The sequence below is a fragment of the Stenella coeruleoalba genome (genome assembly GCF_951394435.1).
Source record: "Stenella coeruleoalba genome assembly, chromosome: 15".
Lineage (NCBI taxonomy): Eukaryota > Metazoa > Chordata > Mammalia > Artiodactyla > Delphinidae > Stenella > Stenella coeruleoalba.
Genome location: NC_137161.1, coordinates 28,830,356 through 28,855,546, shown reverse-complemented (window position 1 = coordinate 28,855,546; position 25,191 = coordinate 28,830,356). Strand labels below are relative to the sequence as shown.

Genomic DNA, 25,191 nt, shown 5'->3' with positions numbered 1-25,191 from the left:
TATATATGGGTCTTGTTTTTGTAACCATTCAGCGAGCCTGTGTCTTTTAGTTGGAGCATTTAATCCATTCACATTTAAGGTAATTATTGATATGTATGTTCCTATGACCATTTTCTTAATTGTTATGGGTTTGTTTTTGTAGGTCTTTTTCTTCTCTTGTGTTTCTCACTTGGAGAAGTTCCTTTAGCATTTGTTGTAGAGCTGGTTTGGTGGTGCTGAATTCTCTTAGCTTTTGATTGTCTGTAAAGCTTTTGATTTCTCTGTCGAATCTGAATGAGATCCTTGTTGGGGACAGTAATCTTGGTTGTAGGTTCTTCCCTTTCATCACTTTAAATATATCATGTCACTCCCTTCTGGCTTGTAGAGTTTCTGGTGAGGATTCAGCTGTTCATCTCATGGGAGTTCCCTTGTATGTTACTTGTCATTTTTCCCTCGTTTTCAACAATTTTTCTTTGTCTTTAATTTTTGCGAATTTGATTACTATGTGTCTTGGCATGTTTCTCCTGGGTTTTTCCTGCCTGGTACTCTCTGTGCTTCCTGGACTTGAGTGGCTATTTCCTTTCCCATGTTAGGGAAGTGTTTGACTATAATCTCTTCAAATATCTTTTTGGGTCCCTTCTCTCCCTTCTCCTTCTGGGACCCCTATAATGCAAATGTTGTTGCATTTAATGTTGCCTCAGAGGTCTCTTAGGCTGTCTTCATTTGTTTTCATTCTTTTTTCTTTATTCTGCTCCATGGCAGTGTACTCCACCAGTCTGTCTTCCAGGTCACTTATCCGTTCTTCTGTCTCAGTTATTCTGCTATTGTTTCCTTCTAGTGTATTTTTCATTTCAGTTATTGTATTGTTCATCTCTGTTTGTTTGTTCTTTAATTATTCTAGGTATTTGTTATTTAATTCTTCTAGGTCTTTGTTAAACTCTTCTTGCATCTTCTCGATCTTTGCCTCCATTCTTTTTCTGAGGTCCTGGATCATCTTCACTACCATTATTCTGAATTCTTTTTCTGGAAGGTTGCCTATCTCTACCTCATTGAGTTGTTTTTCTGGGGTTTTATCTTCTTCCTTCATCTGGTACATAGCCCTCTGCCTTTTCATCTTGTCTGTCTTTCTGTGAATGTGGTTTTTTTCCCACAGGCTGCAGGATTGTAGTTCTTCTTGCTTCTGCTGTCTGCCCTCTGGTGGATGAGGCTATCTAAGAGACTTGTGCAAGTTTCCTGATGGGAGGGACTGGTGGTGGATAGAGCTGGGTGTTACTCTTGTGGGCAGAACTCAGGAAAACCTTAATCCGCTTGTCGGCTGATGGGTGGGGCTGGGCTCCTTCCCTGTTGGTTGTTTGGCCGGAGGCAACCCAACACAGGAGACTACCTGGCTCTTTGGTGGGGCTGATGGCGGACTCTGGGAGGGCTTACTCCAAGGAGTACTTCCCAGATGTTCTTCTGCCTGTGTCCTTGTCCTCACGGTGAGCCACAGCCATCCCCTGCCTCTGCAGGATACCCTCCAACACTAGCAGGTAGGTCTGGTTCAGTCTCCTATGGGGTCACTGCTCCTTTCCCTGCGTCCTGATGCGACCACTACTTTGTGTGTGCCCTCCAAGAGTGGAGTCTCTGTTTCCCCTAGTCCTGTCAAAATCCTGCAATCAAATCTCGCTAGCCTTCACCGTCTGATTCTCTAGGATTTCCTCCTCCCATTGCCGGACCCTCAGGTTGGAAAGTCTGATGTTGGGCTCAGAACCTTCACTTCAGTGAGTGGACTTCTGTGGTATAAGCGTTCTCCAGCTTGTGTGTCACCCACCCAGCAGTTACGGGATTTGATTTTATTGTGATTGCTCCCCTCCTACTGTCTCACTGTGGCTTCTCCTTTGTCTTTGGATGTGGGGTATGTTTTTTTGGTGAGTTTCAGTGTCTTCCTGTCTATGATTGTTCAGCAGTTAGTTGTGATTCACGTGCTCTCACAAGAAGGAATGAGCGCACGTCCATCTACTCTGCCATCTTGCTCCTGCTTTCCCCTACGTAGCTGTATTACTTTTAATATGAAAAAAACCAGGAGAAAGTGTATGTTAATTAACATTTCCTTGTGAAGTGTTATTTTGTGATTTAGACTGTGTGAAAAATAAGTGACAGAAAAGCAAAAAGTATGTGACACCTCCTTCACATACTTTCACATCCTGTCAAAACACACAAGGTTTCACTTAGCTGAAACTGGTTCAGAGGAACAATGTCTTTATTTAATCAAATCCTTCAGAATGTATGTGCTGGTGGGGCAGGGGAGAGAGAAAGACAGGGACAGAGGAAGAATATGGGAGGAAAGGGGAAGGGAGAGGACTGAGGGTGGTTGTGGGTTGTAGCTGATGCCTGCAGAATTCTTGGGACAGGGCCTGCCACATGTAGGCACTTAATAAACATCTCTTACTGGTCCATTCCTCTCACACCAAACACCTGGAGCCAGATGAGCTCTGAAATTTGTTGGATTTTAGAAAGGTAACACAGGGCATATTCCACATACTATGAAATGCTCCCAGCAGGTATTTATTCAGTGTGTGAATATTCATACTAAGTGGGAACACCTGAGCATTATATGTTTGCCACTAGATGATTGTGTACTTTTATTACTATCTTCATTATTCAGCCCCTCTGAACCTCAGTTTTCTCATCTGCAAATGCTCAGAAATATCTCTTTCTTTCCTGGGAATGAATGTAGGATGCCGTGAAGTCTGCCCCCAACCCCAACCCTCCTGGAAAAGGAGCTGGGCCAACCAGGTCCCACCCAGCTGTGGTGTTCTTATCCTCTTCTGGCCCCAGCTTCACTGCATGGGATTCGTGCAGGATCTCTGCCACCGGCTTGTGGGTGTAAAATATGGTGACTTGGACCCACTGGACCCAGGATGTGAGGTTAGCCAAGCAAAGGACCAGCCTCAGGTCATGGCCCAGCACGGGCGGCTCCAGCACCTTGAACTTTCCAGTGATGCTGGGCTTATTGGCAGGCTCCAGGAGGTCTTCATGCCAGAGACCATGGCTGCCCACACTGTGGACCTGGGCCCTCCTTCCAGAGGCTTCCACTCTTAACAGCTTCTTCATGGTCTTGCTGTACATCTATCTCTCCTTCTGGGATCCTGCAGGGCATCGGACATCATGAGACAGGCATTCTCTCCTCTGCCACCTGTCCCAGGGCCAGCTCTTCTTATTTTCCCTTTTCTCTAGGTAAAACCACCACTCGATCCCCACTTTAACTTACCATGGCTGTCAGAGGTCTCAAATTGGAAGCTCAAGAGCCATATGCAGACCTCATCCATATGCATTGTGTTTGATTCTGGACTATTTAAATAAAATTTTAATCGGTTGCCAACAACTTCAGGTTAGTAAATTTCACATAACATTATAGATGTGTAGCCCCTCTGACAGCTGGATCTGAAGTCTCATATGATAATGATAGCTGACACTTTTGTAGACTTGCTATATGCCATACACACATATGTATATACACACACACACACACATATATATATATATATATTTTTTTTTCCTAGGAGGAAGGTACTATATTATCATCCCCATTTTACAGATAAAGAACCCAAGGCACAGAGAAGTAAAGCAACTTGTAAGGGAGCTGGAATTTGAACCCAGGCAGTCTGGCTCCAACTTCCATGTTCTTAATCATGCTCCCTTCCCACTCTCTACATGGCAGTTATAGTCTAGAGCTGAGTAAGGGGTGCTCTCTCTGGAAGGGAGTGTACTTGCTTGTTCTCCATGGTCTCCACCTGTAATTCTCCCACTGGCCTGCTGCACTCATGGCTTGCCATCTGCAAGCTCCTGAAGACATGTGAATTTAGGAACCCTGATCATCCACTTACCCTGTTGCTAGCACAGACTTCTCTCTCTCTTTTTTGATCTCCAGATCAATACACAACCTGACAACCCCCACCTCACCCCCAGGATGTGCCACAGGTGCCTCCAACCCAACCAAGCATGCCATCTTCTGCCTGGCAGTATTCCCCATTTCAGCAAACAGCTCCATCATTCACCCAATATACAAACTGGAAACTGGATGTGTCCTTGACTCTTCCCTCATCTTTACCGCTCACAGCTGATGAGACAGCAAGTTCTGCCAGCATCCTCATTGATCTCTGGAATCTTCCCCCTTCTCCCATCATTCTTTTCCCCTCATACCACTGTACAAAACGTCTCACCATCAGATCAATTTGCCACCAGGTGACTGTGGACTTTTTCTTACTATTATCATTACCCAGTCCGTCCCAGTCTCAGTTTCCCATCTATGAAGTGAGGACAAGAGGTGCAAAGGCTAGGCCCCAAGCACAGTGCTCAAGAATGCCCCTCCCTTCCTGAGGACATGGGCTGTATGCCCACTCTAGTCCTTTTTCCACCCTGATCCTTCCAAGATCCAACTCTGATAGTTCTGATTCCCTCCTTGAACCCTGTGCTGTGCTGCTTCTCAAACGTTCTCCCAAGTACCTCTCTACTGTGTGACCTGGGCTTGAAGGGACACATGTGGACCTAAAGGTTCTTTAACATATTATGTTTTATTATTAAAATGTATGTGAATTGTTCATTCTATTCCATAATGTACTCATAATATATTTTTACTAAGAAAATGTTTCATTTCCCTGCCAAAACTTCTAAAGTCAGTTTCTCAGGGAGGGCTTCTCTGGCCACCTGATTTTTTAAAACAGCTTTATTCAGATATACGATAATTCCATAACAAGCAATCCACCAGTTTAAAGGTTACAAGCCAGTGTTTTTTAGTACATTCATAGAGTCGTGCACTCATCACCACAATCTAATTTCAGAACAATTTCTGTCACCCCAAAGAAACTCTGTAACCATTAGCAGTCACTTCCTGTTCCTCCCTGCCCCACCCATAGCCCTAGGCAACTGTTAATTTAATTTCTAACTTGCCTATTCTGGGCATTTCATATAAAGAGAATCATACAATGTGTGGTCCTTTGCGACTGGCTTTTTTTTCACTTAACATAATATTTTTAGGGTTCATTCATGTTGTAGCCTACATCAGTACTTGATTCCTTTTTATTGCTAAATAATACTCCATTGTATGGACAGACCACATTTTATTTATCCACTGACAGATGTTAGGGTTGTTTCCACTCTAGCTATTTTGAATAATGTTGCTATGAAGGTTCATGTACAAGTTTTTGGGTGGATTTTTTTTCCATTTCTTTTGGGTGTATACCTAGAAGTGCATCTGCTAGGTTGTTATGTTAACTCTGTGTTTAATATTGTGAGGAAGTGTCAAAGTGCTTGCACCATTTTACATTCCCACCAGCAATGTACGAGTGTTCCAATTGCTCCACAATCTCACCAACTCTTATTGTCTGTCTTTTTGCTTATAGCAGTTCTAGTGGATATGAAGTGGTATGTTGTTGTGGTTTTGATTTGCATTTCCCTGATGATTAATGATGCTAAGCACCTTTTCATGTTTATTGGTCATTTGTATATTGTCCTGGGAGAAAGGTCTTTCAAATCCTTTGCCCATTTAAAAATTGGGTTATTTATCTATTTATTACTGAGCTATAAGAATTATTTGTATATTATGGATACAAGTCCCTTATTAGATACATGATTTGCAAATATTTTCTGTTCTGTGGGCTTTTCTTCTTTCTTGATGGTGTCATTTGTAGTGCAAGTTTTTAATTTTGATGAAGTCCGATTTATCAATTTTTTCTTCTGTCATTTATGCTCTTGATGTCATATCCAAAAACGTTCTGTTTAACTCAAGCTCATGAAGATTAACTCCTGTTTTCTTCTAAAAGCTTGTAATTTTAGCTCTTCGATATAGGTCAATGATCCATTTGAGTTAATTTTTGTGTACTGTGTGAATGTAGGAGGCCCATTTTATTCTGTGCATGGGGATAATTAGTGGTCCCAGCACCATCTGTTGAAAAGACTGTTCTCATTCTTTCCCCACTGAATTGTCTTGGCACTCTTGTCAAAATCAATTAAACATAATTTTAAGAGTTTATTTCTGGATTCTATTTCATTGATCTATATGTCCATTCTTATGCCAGTATCACACTATCTGGGTTATTGTATATTTATAGTAAGTTTTGAATTTGGGAAGTTTGAGCCCTCCAACTTTGTTCTTCTTTTCCAAGATTGTTTTGGCTATTCTGGTTCCCTTGAATTTCCAAGTGAATTTTAGGAACAGTTTGTCAATTTTGGAAAAAACTTAGCTGGAACTTTGATAGAGGTTTCATGGATTCTGTAGGTCAATTTTGGGGCATTGCCACCTTAAAAAAATAGTCTTTCAATCCATGAAAATGGGATGTCTTTCCATTTACTGAAGTCTTTAATTTCTTTCAACAATGTTTTGTAGTTTTCAGTGTACTAGACTTGCTCTTTTTTTTGTTAAATTTATTGTTAAGTATTTTATTATTTTTGATGCTATTGTAAATGGATTTGTTTTCTTAATTTTATTTTCAGATTATACATTGCTAGTGTCCTGAAATACAATTAATTTTTAAAAATTGATCTTGTGTTCTACAATTCTTCTGAACTCATTTATTGGCTCTAATAACTTTTAGTGGATTCCTTAGGATTTTATATATACAAGATCATATCATGTGCAAATAGAGATAGTTTTACCTCTTCCTTGCAAATCTGGAAATTCTTCTATTTCTTTACTTTCCCTCCCACCTTACCCTCCTACCTTCCTTCCTTTTCTTTCTTTTACTTTATTTTTTCTTCTTTCTTTTTATTTTTTAAAAAATTATGGTAAAATATACATAATATAAAATTTACCATCTTAACCATTTTTAAGTGTGCACTTCAGTGGCATTAGGTACATTCCTATTGTTGTGCTATCTTCACCATCATCCATTTCCAGAACTCTTTTCATCTTGCAAAACTGAAACTCCGTGTTCATTAAACAATAACTTCCCATCCCTCCTCTCCCAGCCACTGGCATCCACCATTCTACTTCTTGTCTTTAAGAATTTCACTACTCTAGATACCTCATACAAGTGGAATTGTATGGCATTTGTCCATGTGGGACTGGCTTATTTCATTAGCATCATGCCTTCAAGGCTTCATCCATTTGTAGCATGTGTTAGAATTTCCTTCCTTTTTAAGGTTGAATAATATTCCGTTGTATGTATATACCGCGTTTTGTTTATTCATTCATCTCTTGATGGACACTTGGGTTGCTTCCATGTTTTTTTAGCTATTGTGAATAATGCTGCTATGAACATGGGTGTAATATCTCTTCAAGTCCCTGTTTTCAGTTCTTTTGGATATATATTCAGAAGTGGAATTGCTGGATTATCTGACAATTATATTTTTAATATTATGAAGAACTTCAATACTGTTTTCCACAGTGGCTGCACCATATAAAAATCCCAGCAACAGTGCACGTGTTCTAATTTCTCCACATCCTTATCAACACTTGTGCTTTTCTTACTTTCTTCTTCCCTCTCCTCCTCCATCCCTTTATTCCTTTCTTCTTTCCTTCCTTCCTGACTTCTTTCCTTCTGTGATAGTAGCCACCCTAATTGTTATGAGGTGGTATCTCATTGTGGTTTTCATTTTCATTTCCATAATGATCAGTGATGTGAGCATATTTTCATGTGCTTATTGGCCATTTGTATACCCTCTTTGGAGAAATGTCTATTCAATCCTTTGCCCATTTTATTTTTTTGTGCTGTCGAGTGTTTAGAGTTGTCTATATATTCTGGATATTAACCTCTTTTCAGATACATGACTTGAAAATATTTCCTCCTATTCTACAGGTTTCCTCTGTTGATAATGTCACAAAAGTTTGATGAGGTCCAATTTGTCTTTCTTTTTTTACCTTTGCCTTTGGTATCATGTCCAAGAAATCACTGCCAAATTCAATGTCATGAAGTTTTCTCCTATGTTTCCTGTTAAGAGTTTTATAGTTTTAGGTCTTACATTTAGGTCTTTGATCCACTTTGAGTTAATTTTTGTGTATGGTGTAAGGTAAGGGTCCAAATTCAGTCTTTTACATGTTGATATCCAGTTTTCCCAACACTGTTGAAAAGATCTCTATTTTTTTCTTGACTAATTTCCTTGGCTAATACTTCCATCACAATGTTGAACAAAATGGCAATGGTGTACAACATTGTATTTTCCTCATCTTAGGGGGAAAGCATTCAATCTTTTACCATTAGATATGATGTTAACCTGTAGAAGACTTTTATCAGGCTAAGTTCACTTCTATCCTTAATTTGTTGAGAACTTTTTATAATGAAGGTGTGTTGGATTTTGTTAAATATTTTTCTGCATCTATTGAGATGATCATGTGGTTTTTGTCCAGTTTTTCTATTGATATGGTATATTACATTAATTAGTTTTCAATGTTAAACCCATTTTGCATTCCTGTAATAAACCCTTGGTCATGGCATATAATCTTTTTTATGTGTTGTTGGATTCACTTTGCTAGTATTTTTGTTGACAATTTTTGCTTCTATGTTCATAAGGGATATTGATCTCTAGTTTTCTTTTCTTGTGATGTCATTATCTGGTTTTGCTATCAGGGTAATACTAACCTCATAGAAAGAATTGGGAAATGTTCCCTCCTATTTTTTTGGGAGGAGTTTGTGAAGAATTGGTATTAATTCTTCTTTTAATGTTTGGTAGAATTCACCAGTGACATCATATGGGCCTGGTCTTTTCTTTGTGGGAAGTTTTAAATTACTACTCCAATCTCTTTACTTATTATAAATCTATTCAGATTTTCTAATTCTTCCTGAGGCAGTTTTGGTAATTCTTAGAGGAATTTGTCCATTTTATCTAAAGTTATCTAATATGTTGGTAAATAGTTGTTCATTCTGTCTCCTAATGAACTGTTTTATTCACAACTCTTCTGACACAAAATGTGTGGGAGTTTTCCACACCAACCAACTCTCCAACTCTCTGGTCACCACCTGGCTGTCCTGCATTTGAATTCAATCCAGACTCTAACTACCTGGAGTTAGTGTCAGATTCCACAGATTTAAAGGCTCAGTCCAAGACTGCCCACAATTTAGATACCAGTCACAAGTATTGGGTGCCCAAGTTACCTACACTTCTGTTTGACTTGGTTACAAATTGGGGGTTACCATGACTGTGACGGCCCCAGGTTCAGTAATTTGCTAGAGCAGTTCACAGAACAGAAAAACAGTTTAGTTACTATTACCAATTTATATTAAAGGATATAACTTAGGAATAGGCAAATAGAAGAGATAAACAGAAGAAACATAGGGCAAGGTAGAAGGAGCGGGGAGGTAGCATGGAGCTTCCATGCCCTTTTTGGGAGGGTAACCCTCTTAGTTCCTGGATGTGTTCACCAACCTGGTAGCTCTCTGTACCCTGTGTTTAGGGGTTTTTATGACAGTTTAATTATATAGGCATGATTGATTAAATTATTGGCCATTGGCATTTAACTCAATCTCCTGTCCCTTTCCCATCCCCAGAGGTTCAGGTGAAGTGTAAAGTTCTAATCTTCTAAGCATGGTTTTGGCCTTTTTGGTAACCAGCCCCATCCTGAGCTACCTGGGGACCCCCAGCCACCTGTCATCTCATTTCCATACAAAAGACACTCTTATCACTCCAGAGATTTCAAGGGTTTTTAGGAGCCATGTCCAGGAACTGGGGACAAAGACCAATTAGTTATTTTTTTTACCACACCCCTTATAATTTTTTTGTAAGTTTAGTAGTGATGTCCTCTCTGACTTTAGTTATATGAGTCTTCTCTCTGTCTAGCTAAAGATTTGTCAGTTTTGTTGATCTTTAAAAAAAATCAACTTTTGGTTTTATTGATTTTCTTCATTGTTTTTTATTTATTTCTCCTCTAATCTTTCTTATTTCCTCTTTCTGCTTTCTTTGGGTTTTCTTTGCTCTACTTTTTCTAGTTTCTACTTTTTCTAGTTTCTTAAGGTGGAAGGTTAGGTTATTTACTTGAGATCGCTCTTCTTTAATATAGGTATTTACAGCTATAAAGTTCCCTCTAGGTACTGCTTTATCTCGCCTCATAAATTTTGGCATGTTGTGTTTTCATTTACTTTCATCTCAAAATATTTTCTAATTTCACTTGTGATTTCTTCTTTGACCCACTGATTATTTAGGTGTATGTATTGCTTCATTTCCACATATTTGTGCATTCCCCAAATTCCTTTCTGATTTTGATTTCTAATCTTATTCCATTGTGATCAGAGAATATACTTTGTATGATTTCAATCCTTTAAAATTTCTGAGGTTTGTTTTATGGATGAGCATATGGTCAATTCTGGATTATGTTCTATTTGGACTTGCCAGGAATGTGTATTCTGCTGCTACTGGGTGGGCCTTCTATAGATATCTGTTAGTGATCACCTGATTTTAATGACAAATGTTCACTTCCTCCCAATCTGTTCCTAAAATCCTTCTCTGCTTTATTTTCCACCAGAATACTTATCACCATCTGAGATACTATTTATTTTACTTTTTCCTAACTTCTAACTGCCCCACTAGAATGTTAGCCCCTTTAAGGCAAGGGTCATACATGTTTTGTTCTCTGGGCACCTGGCACACAGCAGATGTTCAATAAATATATATCAATACAGAGAAATGTGAAAATGTGCCTCATGTATCTCATAACATAAGCCAGTCTTACAATCAATAAAGCAAGGCCCTCCGACATATGGATCACAGTCCTTAGGCATTCAAAGCCCATTATGTGCTATCAGCCTGCATTCATTCATTCATACGAATCCATATTGAGCATCACTATGTGGTAGATGCTGAAACAGGAGCTGGAGATACAGCAGAAGACAAAATAGTCAGGTTTCCAGCCATACCAGAACTCACAGTCTAGTTGGTGGGGAAAGAATAAAGATTAAAGCAAATATCAGATTGTGATATGTACTTAGAAGGAAGCCAGTAGGGTCCTGAGACCCCTGGTCAGGCAGACTTGGGATGAAGTCAGCAGGACCTTCCCAGGCAGAGAAAGCATCCTGTGCAAAGTCCTTTAGGTATAAAAGAGCCTCCAATGACCCTTTCACACTTGCTATTGCCTGAACAAGCTGTGCCTTCCCCCATGCTGTTCCCTTGGCCATTTTGTACTTTGGCAGGCAGACAGCAACACGCTGTGCTGTGATTGTCTGCTTTCCTGTTCATCTTGCCCACTCTCCTACCTGACACTTGGGGGACCCACTAAATGCAAGAAGGAAGGGCACAGCAGAAAAGTGTAGAAAGAGACAGACAGCAGAGTAACAGAGAAGGAGAGAGAGGGTGGAAGGGGAGTTCCCTGGGGTCTGGTCACTGAGTCTCTGTGGATCAGCCTCTGAGCTCCAGCCCCACAGCCACTGGATGTGCTGGCTGGCCAGGCCCTGATCAACAGGTGCATGGTCTTCCCCGCTCACAGGCTGTAGTGGGCAGAATAGTGTCCCCCTAAATGGTATGTCCAAGTCCTAACCCCTGGTACCTGTGAATATAACCTTATTTGGAAATAGGGCCTTTGCAGATTAATTAAGTATCCTGGGATAAGATAACCCTGGATTTACGGTGGGACCTAAAGTCAATGATTGATGTCATTGTAAGAGAAAGGAAATGGAGATTTGAGACACATAGGAGGAAAGAAGGCCACGTGGAGGCAGAAATTGGAGTGATGCAGCCACAAGCCAAAGAATGCAGGGGCCATCATCAGCTGGAAGAATCAAGGAAAGATTCTCCCCTAGAGCCTTTGGAGGGAGTATGGCCCTGCTAAACCTTGATTTTGAACTTCTGGCCTCTAGAACTATGAGAGAATAACTTTCTGATGGTTTAAGCTGCTACATTTGTGGTAATTTGTTATGGAAGCCCTAAGAAGCTAACAGGCAGGGCCAGAGGCAGATGGCTGAACTGCCAACCTGGCTCCCCTGCAAACCCCTGGCACCAGCCTCTGACTAAAATCTTGCCTCTGTGTTTAGTGCCTCTGTCTGAAGGTTAGCGGGGGAAGCTGCCTTCCTCCACTCTACTCTGAAGCCTGTTGCAGAAAGCCCACCTGAATCTGAGGACGGCCAGTGCGTTTTTTGTACACAGTTTCCTTTGCTTGGAAGGCTGGTTCCTCTTTGCTCAGCATCCAGGCTGACTCAGTGGCAGGGGCAAAGCACATTGTCCCCAAGGACTCTGAATCTGCTCTATCATGTATCCTCCTTCAGTGGACGGAGCAAGCAGACAGGCCCTGCCATTTCATCCACAGAATGGGATGCCCATGGCTTGGATGAACAGCACTGCTTACAGTGAATCTGGAATCAAGATGCATAGGGTCCTCTCCTGGAATGCCTTCCCAACCCTTCATCTCCTGGCTAAATCTACTCCCTTCAGGATCCCTTCCCATGGATGTTCTTGCCCTTTCCTCCCTGGCTGGTTAGCAACCTGTCCTCTGGGCTTCCTCAGCCTTCTGGCCTCCCCAACACAGTACAGCTGATCACCCTGTACTGTCCTGATGCTGTCCGCTCACCAGATGGTGAATCCTCTGGGCACTTCTCTTTCTCCCCTGCCTCTAAATCATGCCTGACACTTAGGGGTGCTTTATTTCTTGAGCACATAAAAGAACCTGGCACGGTACATGGCACATTGTGGGCACTCATGGAAGAGAGGAGCAGTCTAGCAGAGTGGAGAGGCAGAGGCTCTGAGATTACACAGAGGCCCTGGTTAGCATTCCAGCTCTTCTAGGTTTTGGAAACTTGGGGAAGTTACTTAACCTTCCTATGCTTCAACTTGCTTATGTAAGATGGGGTTTTTATGAATATTAAATGAAATAATGTGCAGACATTGCTTATCACCATGCTTAACAATATTTAGATGCTATTATTATTATTAACCTAGATGTAAAATCACTTGCCCCACAGTGGGCAATCAACAGTAGATAATATTATAATTAGATAGCGCAGCCAAGCGTAAAGGAATAGCATGGGCTCTGGAGCCAGACTCGCTACTCACTGGCTGTGTCCCTTCACTGAGTCCACTTCCCTCTGTGCACCTCTGCTTGTTCCTCTATCAAATAAATGTTATACCAGCATCTACCTTACAAGCTTGTGGGAACTGCTTTGTAAGCATTTGTTAAATAATAGAATTAAATAACATGTGAATATGGCCAGCCCACAGTGGGACTCAGCAGTGGTGACTACTGTTATTCGCATCTTGTAACAGGATGTTGATTTCTCATGTGGCCATGGCTAAAGCTTAGGATAAGAGACCCCAAAGACCCCGTATTCTAAGTTTTAGAAACTCCCAGCAGATGGGACCAGGCATCAACCTGAAGGACTTATGAGAGAAGTAGTAGTTTGGAAGAGGCCTTACCACCTACCGTCCCTCACTGCCCACCCTGAGACAGTGAAGAAGAGAAGGTCATCAACATCAAGGGCCATGTTCCTAGTGAAGGAACTGGGGGAACGTGTGTGTGTGTGTTGGGGGGTGTTTAAAAGAATCAATGTTAAAGTTTAGGGGTGCCTGCAGGAAGGAGCTGGCCGGTAAAGACTGGCAGAGTGCCTACAGGAAGGGGAAGCTGGCATTTCATCCTTGTGGGAGGTCTGCTTATTGAGCCGTGTGTTCCCTGAGCACAGAGGAGAGAACTGAAGGGAGATGGCAGGTGGGTAACAGCCCATCAAGAACTCTCCCCACCAGGTTTGGAGGTGGTCACAGCATCTAGATGAGTGTGGGGGCCACAGCCTTGCAAACCCCCTCCAGAATCTGGGGACAAAAACTTCCATGCATCAGAGGGAAGCTGTGTGACTGCCAGTGGGGTGGGAGGGGCTCCACTGCAAGAGGGGGCAATGTCTCAAGAAATCAACAGTGCCTGGGGACAGCACAGGAGTGAGTCCCAAGGCAGCAGGCTGTGACGGAGCCACCACCTGTCCTCCCTGAGCTACGGAGTAAGTAGGGCAGCAGCACCCGCCTGCCTTAGGGCACTGAATCCTCGCTCCCTGAAGTCAAAGGCATTTCCATTCTTCTGTCCTCCTCCTTCTTGGCCTAACACACCAGAAGACTTAGACTGGTGTTCTCAACATTGGCTGCACGTTCGAATCGCCTGGGGAGCTTTTATAAGTCCTGATGGCTGGGCCACACCCTCTAGAGACTGCAATTCACTTAGGGTGCAGTCAGGGCTGCTGTGGTAGATTAAAATGGCCATAATACTTTCTTTGCAACTCTTCCTATTAAGATGTAGAGTGTGCTTCCTGCCCCTTCAATCTGGGGTGGTGTTTGTTGCTTGACCAACAGAATGTGGCAAAGGTGACATAGTAAGTTCTGAGTGAGGCCTTGAGAGACCTTGCAGCTTTCATTCTGACCTGCTGAGCACGTTGCTGCCATGTGGACAAGCCGGGGCTAGCTACTGGAGCATGAGAGGCTCCAGTAGCCAGCCCAGCAGTCCCATCTGAGGCCCCAGATAAATTTGAGATACCAGCAGACACCACGTGCGAACCATTGCAGCTGAGCACAGCCCACACAGCTGACCCACAGAATCCTGAGCAAAAAGTAATTGTTGTTCAATCTGTGCCCCAGGTGACTCCAGTGCATTGCAAACCACCACCCTAGAGGGTAAACTGCAGGGGCTGGAGGAAGCCAGAGCTGGTGCCCCTCGATTACAGCAAACTTCTGGGGTCACCGCTCCAGTTCGTGCTCAGAGGAGGGGAGGAGACTAGCTCTGATTCAAGTTTGAACTTGAAGTCTTGATTACCCAAATAACATTCCTTTAACAAGCAGGAGTAGCTGAAAGTGTGTGATCAGATCACAGCACTGCTAAGGGACCTGTTATTTAGGGGGAGGGGAAAAGGGTGACTTTTTATAGCTAGAGGCAGTGACCAGAAAAAATACATGTTTTGTTTTTGTACCCCCGACAAGTACAGGCTCTTCAGTAAACCAGTGACCATTAATTAGTGACCATGGCTTAGCTGCTATATTATTATTATTTTGCGTGGGGCCTATTGTTGTGTATCCTAGGTGTTCAATAAATAATACCTGCTACTAACATCACTATTATTAGTAAGTATTGTTATCACATGTGAGCATACCTGATACAGTACCTGGAACATATATGTTAAAGGAAATGTAGCTATTGATATTGTTAGATGTGGAAAATCTACTTGCAAACAGAGGAAGCTGTTAATATAAGCTAAAAGTACTTGGCTCAATCTCAGAGGCAGTACTGAAGGAGGCTATCACCACCACATCACATGGGAAAGGGCCTGGCGCCGGGGCGGCCCGTGGTTGTCCCTCTGCAGCAGCCGGGTCACTGGGGAGGCTGATGGAGGCCGCTATACGCCCTTACCTTCCGGATACTTGTAGAGGCTGGTGATGTCCACGTGGGAGTCGCTGCCCACTGCCTTGGTGCTGAGGCACCTCCCGATCTTCTTAGTACTTAGTGTCTGAGGACACACGCTCCCGGCTTCATTCTCATTCCAGAGCCAGGTGATGTAGTCCACGTTGACCTCCGCAAACACAGAAGGACTGTCGTGGGCCAAGTGCGCGTCGCCCTTGCGGATGGCGGTGACCGAGGCCGGGCCGCACTGGAACACACCTGCGCAGGAGGGATGGGCGTGAGCAGCTCCAGGGGAGCAAAAGTGGGGGTCTGGGACCTGCCCCCCTAAGCCTGTACTTTCACTCTCCTCCCTGGGGGTGGCATCCAGAACCTGCCAACCATTGTAAGCGGGGCCCAGGTCCTGCCGGACAAACCAGCTCTCATTCCAGACATGGAAATTCCTCCCACAGAGAGAGGATGGGGCAGGGTGGCCTCCGGTGAGCAGAGAGGAGCCCTCGGAGAGGGAAAGTTCCTGTTGCCAGCTAGGCCCTGGGCCCTGCTCTGTGGCTGAATTTTTTTTTTTTTTTTTGCGGGACGCGGGCCTCTCACTGTTGTGGCCTCTCCCGTTGCGGAGCACAGGCTCCGGACGCGCAGGCTCAGCGGCCATGGCTCACGGGCCCAGCCGCTCCGCGGCACGTGGGATCTTCCCGGACCGGGGCACGAGCCCGTGTCCCCTGCATCGGCAGGTGGACTCTCAACCACTGCGCCACCAGGGAAGCCCTGGCTGAATTTTTTTTTTTTTTTTTTTTCCTGGCTGAATTTTTTGAACCGTTCATCTACTGTAATGATAGAGCACCTAGCATTCATATACCTACAGGCAGACTTTTTAAAATTGCACTTCACTTATTGCACTTTATAGATATTGCATTTTTTACAAATTGAGAGTTTATGGCAACCCTTCCTTAAGTAAGTCTATCTGCCCTGTTTTCCCAATGGCACTTGCTCACTTCATGTCTCTCTGTGTCACATTTTGGTAACTCTTGCAATATTTCAAACGTTTTCATTATTATTGTATTTATTATAGTGATCTGTGATGAGTGATCTTTGATGTTACTAGTACAACATGCTGAAGGCTCAAATGATAGTTAGCATTTAGCAATGAAATATTTAAAAATTAAGGTATGTAGATTGTTTTTTAGACATAATGCTATAGCACGCTTAATAGACTATAGTATAATATAAACATAACTTTTATATGCTCTTTTGGATTAAAAAATTCATGTGACTCACTTTACTGTGATATTTACTTTATTGAAGTGGTCTGGAACTGAACTGGCACTATCTCTGAGGCCTGCCTGTATGTATAAATATACATGTGTATATCTATATCTATATATCTATATCTATATATCTAGAACCTGTTGTTCAAGGTCCAGAAATACAACAGCAAATAAGACGGAAGATCCTTGTTCTCGTGCAGCTTACATTCTAACAAAGGAGACAGATAAGGAGACAGGCAAAAGTAAGTAAGCAGATAAATAAAACAATAAAGTAACAATAAATAAACAAATAAATAAAACAATAAAGTAATAATAAATGCTGTGAAGAAAGAGAGGAGCTTTAGTTAGGGAATAACTGCAGGAGACCTACTCTAGGTAAATGACATCTAAGATGAGACTTAAAGTGAAAAGAATTAGCCATAGGAAGAGTGAATGGGACAGTGTTTCAGACAGAAGGAACAGCATGTGCAAAGGCTCTTGAGACAAGAAAAAACTTAGTGTGTTCAAGGAACAGAAAGTATATCTCTGGGCTACGGCAAGCACGGGGGTAGGTAGGTTTCATATTATGCAGAGTTCTGTAGGCCTTCGTTTAGGCTTTAAGTCTCTTATGTTAAAGATGAGAATATGAGATTAGGAAAAGTGACATCATTTGCACAAGGTCACACAGTAAGGAAGCAGCACAGAGAAACGCTTCTTGGCCTGGGTTGGCGTCTTTACTCTGACCTCCAAACTCTTCTTTGGGAAAATATTGTGAAAAGCATTTGGGGTTGAAAGGGAGAACATGGACAACCTGTATGGCGACAGAGATCCCCAAAACAAAAAGAAGGGTCTGTCCTGCATAAAGAGAAGAATGCAATTTTTTTTGGAGTTCCTGTATCTACAAGGCTTCCATGAATAACCTTGTCTGAATGTCTGCTTATACATGTGCAAGTTGCCAAGAAAAGCCGACTTTCTAAAGAGCAGGGGAATAGTGAAGAGCACATAGTACAGAAGGAAACACAGCCAGCCTCAGCAGCCCTCTTCTTAAAATGTCCTTCAGCCACGCCCAGGGGAATGAGCCCAGGACTCCTTCCTCCCAAGCTGGTGTCCAGCCTCAGACCATCTCTCTGTCTCTCTTCTCCCCTTTCCTTCTCCTCTTTTTGGTTTTCCAAAAGCCTTGTTTGTAAAGGCAAATATTTGGTCCAGCCATGTGAGGTGGTTAGATAAACAATGGTTTTGCTGTACAATTGAAAGGCAGGACAGGTTTGTAACTTCTCATCCACTCACTAGCTGTGGAGCCTTAGACAAGTTACTTAACCTCTCTGTTTCCTCATCTGCAAAATAGAGATAACAATACTAGCTTGCTTACAAGGTTGTTTGGAGGAATGAATTAGTACACAGGTACACCTTGGAGATATTGTGGATTAGGTTCCAGACCACTACATGTGGATAAAATGTGGATACAGCAATAAAGCAAGTCACACAAACTTTTTTGGTTTCCCAGTGCATATAAAAGTTATGCTTACAGTATGCTGTAATCTATTAAGTATGCAATAACATTACGTCTAATAAAACAATGTACATACTTTAATGAAGCTGTTGGAAAAATGATGCCAATAGACTTGCTTGTCACAAGATTGCCACAAACCTTCAATTTGTAAAAAAATGCAATGTCTGGGGCTTCCCTGGTGGCGCAGTGGTTGAGAGTCCGCCTGCCGATGCAGGGGACGCGGGTTCGTGCCCTGGTCCGGGAGGATCTCACATGCCGCGGAGCGGCTGGGCCCGTGAGCCATGGCCGCTGAGCCTGCGCGTCTGGAGCCTGTGCTCCGCAACGGGAGAGGCCACAACAGTGAGAGGCCCGCGTACCGCAAAAAAAAAAAAAAAAAAAGAAAGAAAAATGCAATGTCTGTGAAGCACAATAAAAAGAAGAGTAATAAAATGAGGTCAGCCTGCATGTGCAGCACAACTGGGTCTGGCATAGACGAGGTGCTCACTGGGCACGGTGTTACTACTTTTTAAACACTATAAAAAATAAGGGGACTTCCCTGGTGATGCATTGATTAAGAATCCACCTGCCAATGCAGGGGACACAGGTTCGAGCCCTGGTGGAGGAAGATCCCATATGCCGTGGAGCAGCTAAGTCCGTGCGCCACAACTATTGAGCCTGCGCTCTACAGCCCGCGAGCCACAACTACTGAGCCCGTGCGCCACAACTACTGAAGCCCGCGCGTCTACAGCCCGTGCTCTGCAAAAAGAGAAGCCACCTCAATGAGAAGCCCGCACACCGCAACGGAGTAGCCCCCGCTCGCCGCAACTAGAGAAAGCCCGCGTGCAGCAACGAAGACCCAACGCAGCCAAAAATAAATAAATAAATAAATAAATAAATAAGGAAAAAAAAGAAAGGAAACCTTGTATGTACCAATATGGAATTGTTTCATGCAGAGAAAAATGAACAGTTTACATTATGCTGTCGATATTAAGTGAGGGGAAGTGGGGGTGGGTGGGGATTGTGCATATGTGTGCCCCTGTAGCTGCAGGGCTTCTCTCTGATGTTGTATCCAGAAGGAGGAGGGGGAGGCTGGCAATGGAGAGAGGGAGACTTACACTGTAGCCCATTCTGTACCTTTTGAAGATTAAAGCACATGAATGTATCTCCTACTTTAAAAAATCAAATCAAAATGAATTTTGTAAAGCTTTGTGCAAAGAGTTTTGCTTGAGCTGAGAAAGGAGCTTGTTTCCCACCTGAGACACAGCTCAGTGCACAGGCAGCTGACAGACAGCAGGAGCAGGATACAGAGGTGACTCTGCAGGGGCGGGACTTGGCCCCACCTGCAAGTCACAGGTGTCTAGGGGAGGGCTCATAGCCCTGCAGAGCGGAGAGCCAGGGGTACAAGGCTGTCAAATCCTGAGCCCACCTCTTGGCTTCTGAGTCATGTGTCCAAAGACCCCTGTATCTCAGAAGAGGAGTCACCCTGCCAGGGACCACCCCCTCTGCTGGGCACCTGTCACCCCTTCCAGAACTGGCTCAGACTCAGTGGAGCTGAGCTCCATCTGGGAGGACCTCAGGGTGCCCCTGGGAGCCAGCGGCTGAGGACCCACCACATGCTGTCCTCCATCAAGTCCTCCAGTGTCCACCCGAAGGAGTCCATGTACTTGTCCACACTAAGGTTCCTGCCCGTGTCATGTGCCAAGTTAAATTTGGACACAATCCGTGTCGAAATCCCCAAGCACCCAAGGAGTGAAGAGCAGGATGCTTGCAAGATTCCAGGACAGGCCAGGACCCCAGACTCAGGGAGGAGTGGTGTGGCCTCCCCTAGCAGGCCGCCTGCCTCAGGTCTGGCCACAGCCCCCTCCCTATCTTTGCCAGGGCCGACTCTCGTCTCCACTCTGAGAAACACCTCCATCTCCTGTACATTCTCTCAGGGGACTTCTAGAGTCACCACCCCCCCCCCCCATTTGAATAGATGGGCTCTGAGGCTGGCAGGACCTTGGAAGCCGTATAATAACCCTATAATAGCCATAATAGCCTGTAGGGACTGAGGACCCAGGACCACAAGACTCACTCAAGGGCACTCAGTGGGCTTGAGAGGTGGGACTCCTGTAAAATAAAAGACCAAAAGTCACATAAATGAGGGATCTGGTTTCTCTCTTCATTACCCAGACTTCTATTTCCCCATCACTAATAAAGAAAGATTTTTTTTGTTGGGGGAGGAATGCCTATGCAAATATATGGAAACAAATGCAAACTGAGCTGACTAGGGGTTGGGGAACTTCTTTCCCAGGGTACCTGTACACATGACTCCAGCAAAGACCCAGCACTGGCCGTATCTGACTGGCTTGAACCTGCCCTTGAACGACTTGTGCAGAATGGCCACGCTGCCACGCCAGTGCAGTGGGCTGGTGCTGCCACCGTACTTGCCCTGCCACTGGCCTTGTACCATGCCCTGGTCGTTGTTGCTGTTCACCTGGGTAGAGGAGGCCAAAAATCCACCACCAGGCAGGGCTTCCCTCTTCAGGAACATTGCCATCGTAAAATCATCTCCAACTTTGGGCCACCCATTTATTTGGGGCCACTGTTTGTTTTTAAATTGTCTGAAAATTGGGGCCATCTGCTGTTTTAAAATACCTACTTTTTGGTACCATTTATCATTTTCAGTTACCTTCCATTGGGATGCTCTATTGCTGAAAATCGTATTCAGTTTTAGAGCATTTCCTGTTTTAAGTAATCTGTTTTTTTGGGACTGTTGGTGGTAATGATAGTTATAGAGATGCTTAACATTCATTAAATGTTTACCGTGTGCCAGACACTATTCTAAGGGTTTAGTACACATTATATTAATCTATGTTAGTCTATGATGTAGGTTCTATTACTTCCTTTTTTTTTCAGATGAGGAAACTGAGATTCATAGAGGTTAGGGCACTTGCTCAAATCGCACAGCAAGTTAGCAAAAGGGGTTCAGGAGTTCAGGACTTTGACTTGGGAGCCTGTACCGCTATCCTACAGGGTTGTACCACTCTACTGTTCGGGACTGGTCACTGCTTTTGATTCTCTGTGCTCCAACATGTCTCTGAAGTCTTGAGGAATTGAGAGTATCAAATATGAGAAAAACAGCTTTGCCCATTTTTGGAATCACAGTTACCCACCCACTGATCTTAACACCTACTTGCTATAGAGAGGGCTAGTAGGCCCTCTGGCTACCTTCCAAGGAGGAAGCACTGGCATGTAATAGATTAAAGATGGTACTCCTCTCACAGCGAGGTGGTTCTGTGTACCCTTTCCCTGAATCTGGGTTGGCCTGTGACTACTTTGATTAATGACATGGTGGAAGTGATGTTGTGCCTGTTTCCAGGCCCAGGCTTTATGAGACTGGCAGCTTCCACTTAATTTTAGAATAATCGCTTGGGGAGAAGCCAACTGCCTTATCTGATTACCCTGAGACTGCCATGCTTTGAGGAAGCCCAACCTAGCCATGTGGAAAGGCTGCATGGAGACACAGAGCAATGACTGGCCAGACCCAGCTCTTCCAACCATCCCAGCCCAGGGGCCAGACATGAGAGTGAGCAAGCCACCTGGGCATTCCAGTTCCAGCAGACACAGCATGGAAGAGAACCAAGGAAACATTGACTGTTGGAACAAATGCCCTAGATATATGGTCCCGTCAAACCATCACAGACATCTGCAGCCATTCAGACACACCCAGCTGAAGCAGCTTGGAACAGAGGTGTTCTGTCCTCACGTTGCCCTGACCAAGTCCCTGATTTGCAAAGTTGTCAACATAGTAAATGGCTGTTTTATACCACTGAGTTTTGGGGTGATTTGTTATGCAGCAGTAGAGAATTAAAACAAGAGGTGATGGGAAAAATCTTAGGGTGTGGCCCTGGAGTTGGCCCGGGGACCCACGAGGGAGTGAGCATGCAGGGATAGCTGGGCTCCTTACCATGGCGCTGATGGCTCCAGTGACGTAGATGGGGTCGTAGTGGTGGGACGCTTTGGTGGTGGCTGGGTCATCTTGGTGACTAGGGCTTCGGTCCAGGATGCAGAAGCAGATGTCCAGGATGTCCTCCTCAAACTGTCCCCAGAGAGGCTGCTCTTAGAGGCCAGAGCCACACCTACACTTCAGACCCTCTCACAACCCTCCCCTAGTCAGTCACTGTATTGTGCAGGGAGTTTGCCTACCCCACTGCCCACCCGTCCACCCCCTCCAGGGACACAACAGAGCACACCCAAGTCTCAAAAACCCTCTTTCAAAGAGTCACTGGGAACCAGAAGCTCAGCCTTAATCACCTCCCTTCCCTGTTCAGTAGGCCCATGGCTCCCCACGAACCACAGTAAAGTTCATGATAAACTGGGACTCTGGAGCCACATCGATCCCACTGGTTTACATAATGTTTTCAAATGACTTAGTTGACAACATTTAAAAACTGGGGGATTTTCACATACAAATTAAGATTTCTGGTCTTTGAAAATTGGGAAGGTCTGGGAACCCTGGGCTCACTTTCCTATGTGGCAATAAGAAGTGGATGCTGGGTTTCCCTGGTGGTGCAGTGATTGAGAGTCCGCCTGCCGATGCAGGGGACACGGGTTCGTGCCCTGGTCCGGGAAGATCCCAGATGCCGCGGAGCGGCTGGGCCTGTGAGCCATGGCCACTGAGCCTGCTCATCCGGAGCCTGTGCTCCGCAGCGGGAGAGGCCACAGCAGTGCGAGGCCCGCATACCACACACACACACACACACACAAAACAAACAAAAAAAACGAAGTGGATGCTGAGATGGGGTTACCCTTAGATGGACCTTAAACTCTCTGGTATATCATCCCTGCCCAGCCCCTGAGCCCCAGATGCTTTCAAACCCCAGCTCCTCAGTCTGACAGTCAAGGCTCTCGACTTGCCCGGAGCCCGGGCAGACAGAGCTCCTCTACAGAACCTCCGCTACTCTCTGGCTCCCCTCCTCCACTGCTCTGTCTGCTCTTCCTTCTGCCTGTCCAGATCCTGCCCGACTTTGGGGGCTCCACCCCAATATCATGAAGCCTTCTGCAATCCCTGAGATGGAGTTTCCCTTCATGACCTTCTGAACTCCCTCTGCTCCCATCTCTACCTTTCCAACCGCCTCCGCCCCCTCGCACAACATCTCACCTTGTATTGTAGCTACTTATCTAAGTCAGGGGCTCTCAAAATGTGGTTCCAGGCCAGCGACGGCAGCAGCACCTGGTAACTTGCTAGAAATACAGACTCTCAGGCCCCACCTCAGACCTAGTGAATCAGCAACTTGGGGAGTTGTGGCCCAGCCACCTGTGTGTTTTAACGAGCCCTTGGTGGCCTTCTGGTGCACACTCAAGATTGAGAGCCCCTGATCTAAGCTATTTATTTGTACCCAATGTACCACCCCTTCCCAAGGACCCAGCACAACTAGTAGTAGAGACTGGAGAAGTGGACTTGGTCTAAGAGTCAGCCCAGCTTGTCCCTCCTGGGAAGAAGAGGGCAGACATAATGGCTCCTGCACTGACTTTTCCCATCTCCCCAGCCCCCCTTCTGTCTCTTATGACTCTCAGTCCCCCTTCTGGCCTGGGTCCCTGGAGACCTTCCTGAAGTTCCAGCCTTGGGCTCAGATGTGCTTCTCCACTCCTCGGAAGATGATCCCGCTGTCATTGAGCATGTATGTACTCCTGTCTCTCTTCCTCTGTGGCCAGAAACACATCATCCTCTGAAAGGCAGTGGTTGGGTCTGGCGTGGGCAGGGAGTCTGGCCTCACTGGCCTGGGGAAAGGGCTACAGCAGGGCTCAGCTGCAGGATGGCGCCTAGAGGCTGCTGGGGCAGGAGAGGTCAAGAGGGGCTTGCTGGCTCCCAGGCTGCCTCCCGGCCAAGCCCTACTCTACCTGGCCAGTCTTTCCCCAGGCAGGGACCACCCCCAACCCAGCCCCAGATGGAAGGTATTTAGAAGTCCTGATGCTTTCGAGTGACCTGATTTAATGACAATGGCAGGTTCATATTTCTTAAACATTAATAAGAATACTGATCCAGGCTACTGCTTACTGACTTACCCCTTAATAAGAATACTTACCCCAGTACTCCTTAAGATGTGCCTTGCATATTACAAACATTAGTTCTATGGTTTCTCACCATAACACTAAGAGGTAGGCACTGTTATTCCCATATTACAGGTGAGGAAACTGAGACTCAGAGGGAAGAAACTTAGCAAAGCTGGGACTAAACCAAGGCTGTCTGGTGGCTGAAACCTGGCTCTTACCCAATCCTAGGCCTCTCCTGCCATTAGGCCCCCTCCTTGCCCACTGGCCTCCATACACCAGAACCCACTAATACCTGCCCCTCTGTCGCGGCAGGTTTGGAACATCTGCTACCAGCTTCCTCTGTCCCGTGCCTGTCTCCTCCTGGGCCCACTCTTGCCAAGCTCTTGGCATTCATCTCCCTGTCCCTAACTTGCCTCCCAGGACTTCCTGAAGGACAGCTTCCAGGAAAACCTCAGCCTTGGACTCAGGAGCTCGTATCTGGGCACCATGGGTTGAAAAGCAGAACAAACTCGCCCAGCTTCCTGTTACTGTGTTTGCAGCGAGAGGAAACCTTGGTGCTCAGCTGGTAGCAGGCAATGACAGCATCTGGAGGGTTGGTGAGGCTGATGGTCATGGTGTTCTCCATATGAGCCTCCTTCACTGCCATCCAGGCATTGCTCTCCTCCAGCTCCGATGTCTGGAACACAGCTTTGGTGCGGAGGGCCTCAGAAGCCTGGGGTCCTGGCAGAGAGGAGAGGGAATCAGGAGATCCAGCCACCCACAGGAAGCTCATCTCTGGAGAAAGGGAAAAGCTACAGACCTGGAAGACCAACCTTCAGGCCCTGAGCTGCTGGGACACTGCTGTGGGGAAGGGTCTGACCAAGATGCAAGAGGGCCAGCTGTAGGGAGGGGTCCACTTTAGCTGTTCTGACTTCCACCCACTTCCTGGATCAAGGAGGAAGTGAAAGCACTCTTTGAAACCAAAGTGTGCCTTCTGTCTGATCAGCAAAGGAAAGCATGGACTCCAAAAATGCCTGATGAACTTCCATACCCTTCCAGAGCTCTGGATTTCTTGGTGTGCCTAGGATTCCAGAGTTGTCATCTCATCTGTCCCACTGCCTGCTGGCAGCACCTTCCAACCATCCCCAGAAAGCTGTCATCAAAAGCCTCCAGGAGCCTGAACAAAGATGGCAGAGTAGAAAGAC

At 45.0% G+C, this 25,191-nt stretch overlaps 1 protein-coding gene across 1 annotated transcript in view; it reads right to left on the bottom strand.

The window, feature by feature from the left end:
* Positions 1 to 24,779, bottom strand: part of TGM6 (transglutaminase 6) — a gene marked incomplete at both ends in the record, with an annotated part of 36,370 nt that extends 11,591 nt beyond the window's left edge. The window contains 11 exon segments of the mRNA XM_079944630.1: positions 2,781 to 3,087; positions 3,091 to 3,107; positions 15,254 to 15,502; positions 15,581 to 15,684; positions 19,582 to 19,720; positions 20,270 to 20,447; positions 21,921 to 22,052; positions 23,560 to 23,583; positions 23,587 to 23,634; positions 23,636 to 23,682; positions 24,485 to 24,779. Of these exon segments, the coding sequence (XP_079800756.1) occupies positions 2,781 to 3,087; positions 3,091 to 3,107; positions 15,254 to 15,502; positions 15,581 to 15,684; positions 19,582 to 19,720; positions 20,270 to 20,447; positions 21,921 to 22,052; positions 23,560 to 23,583; positions 23,587 to 23,634; positions 23,636 to 23,682; positions 24,485 to 24,779 (1,540 nt within the window).
* Positions 24,780 to 25,191: the final 412 nt, after the last annotated feature.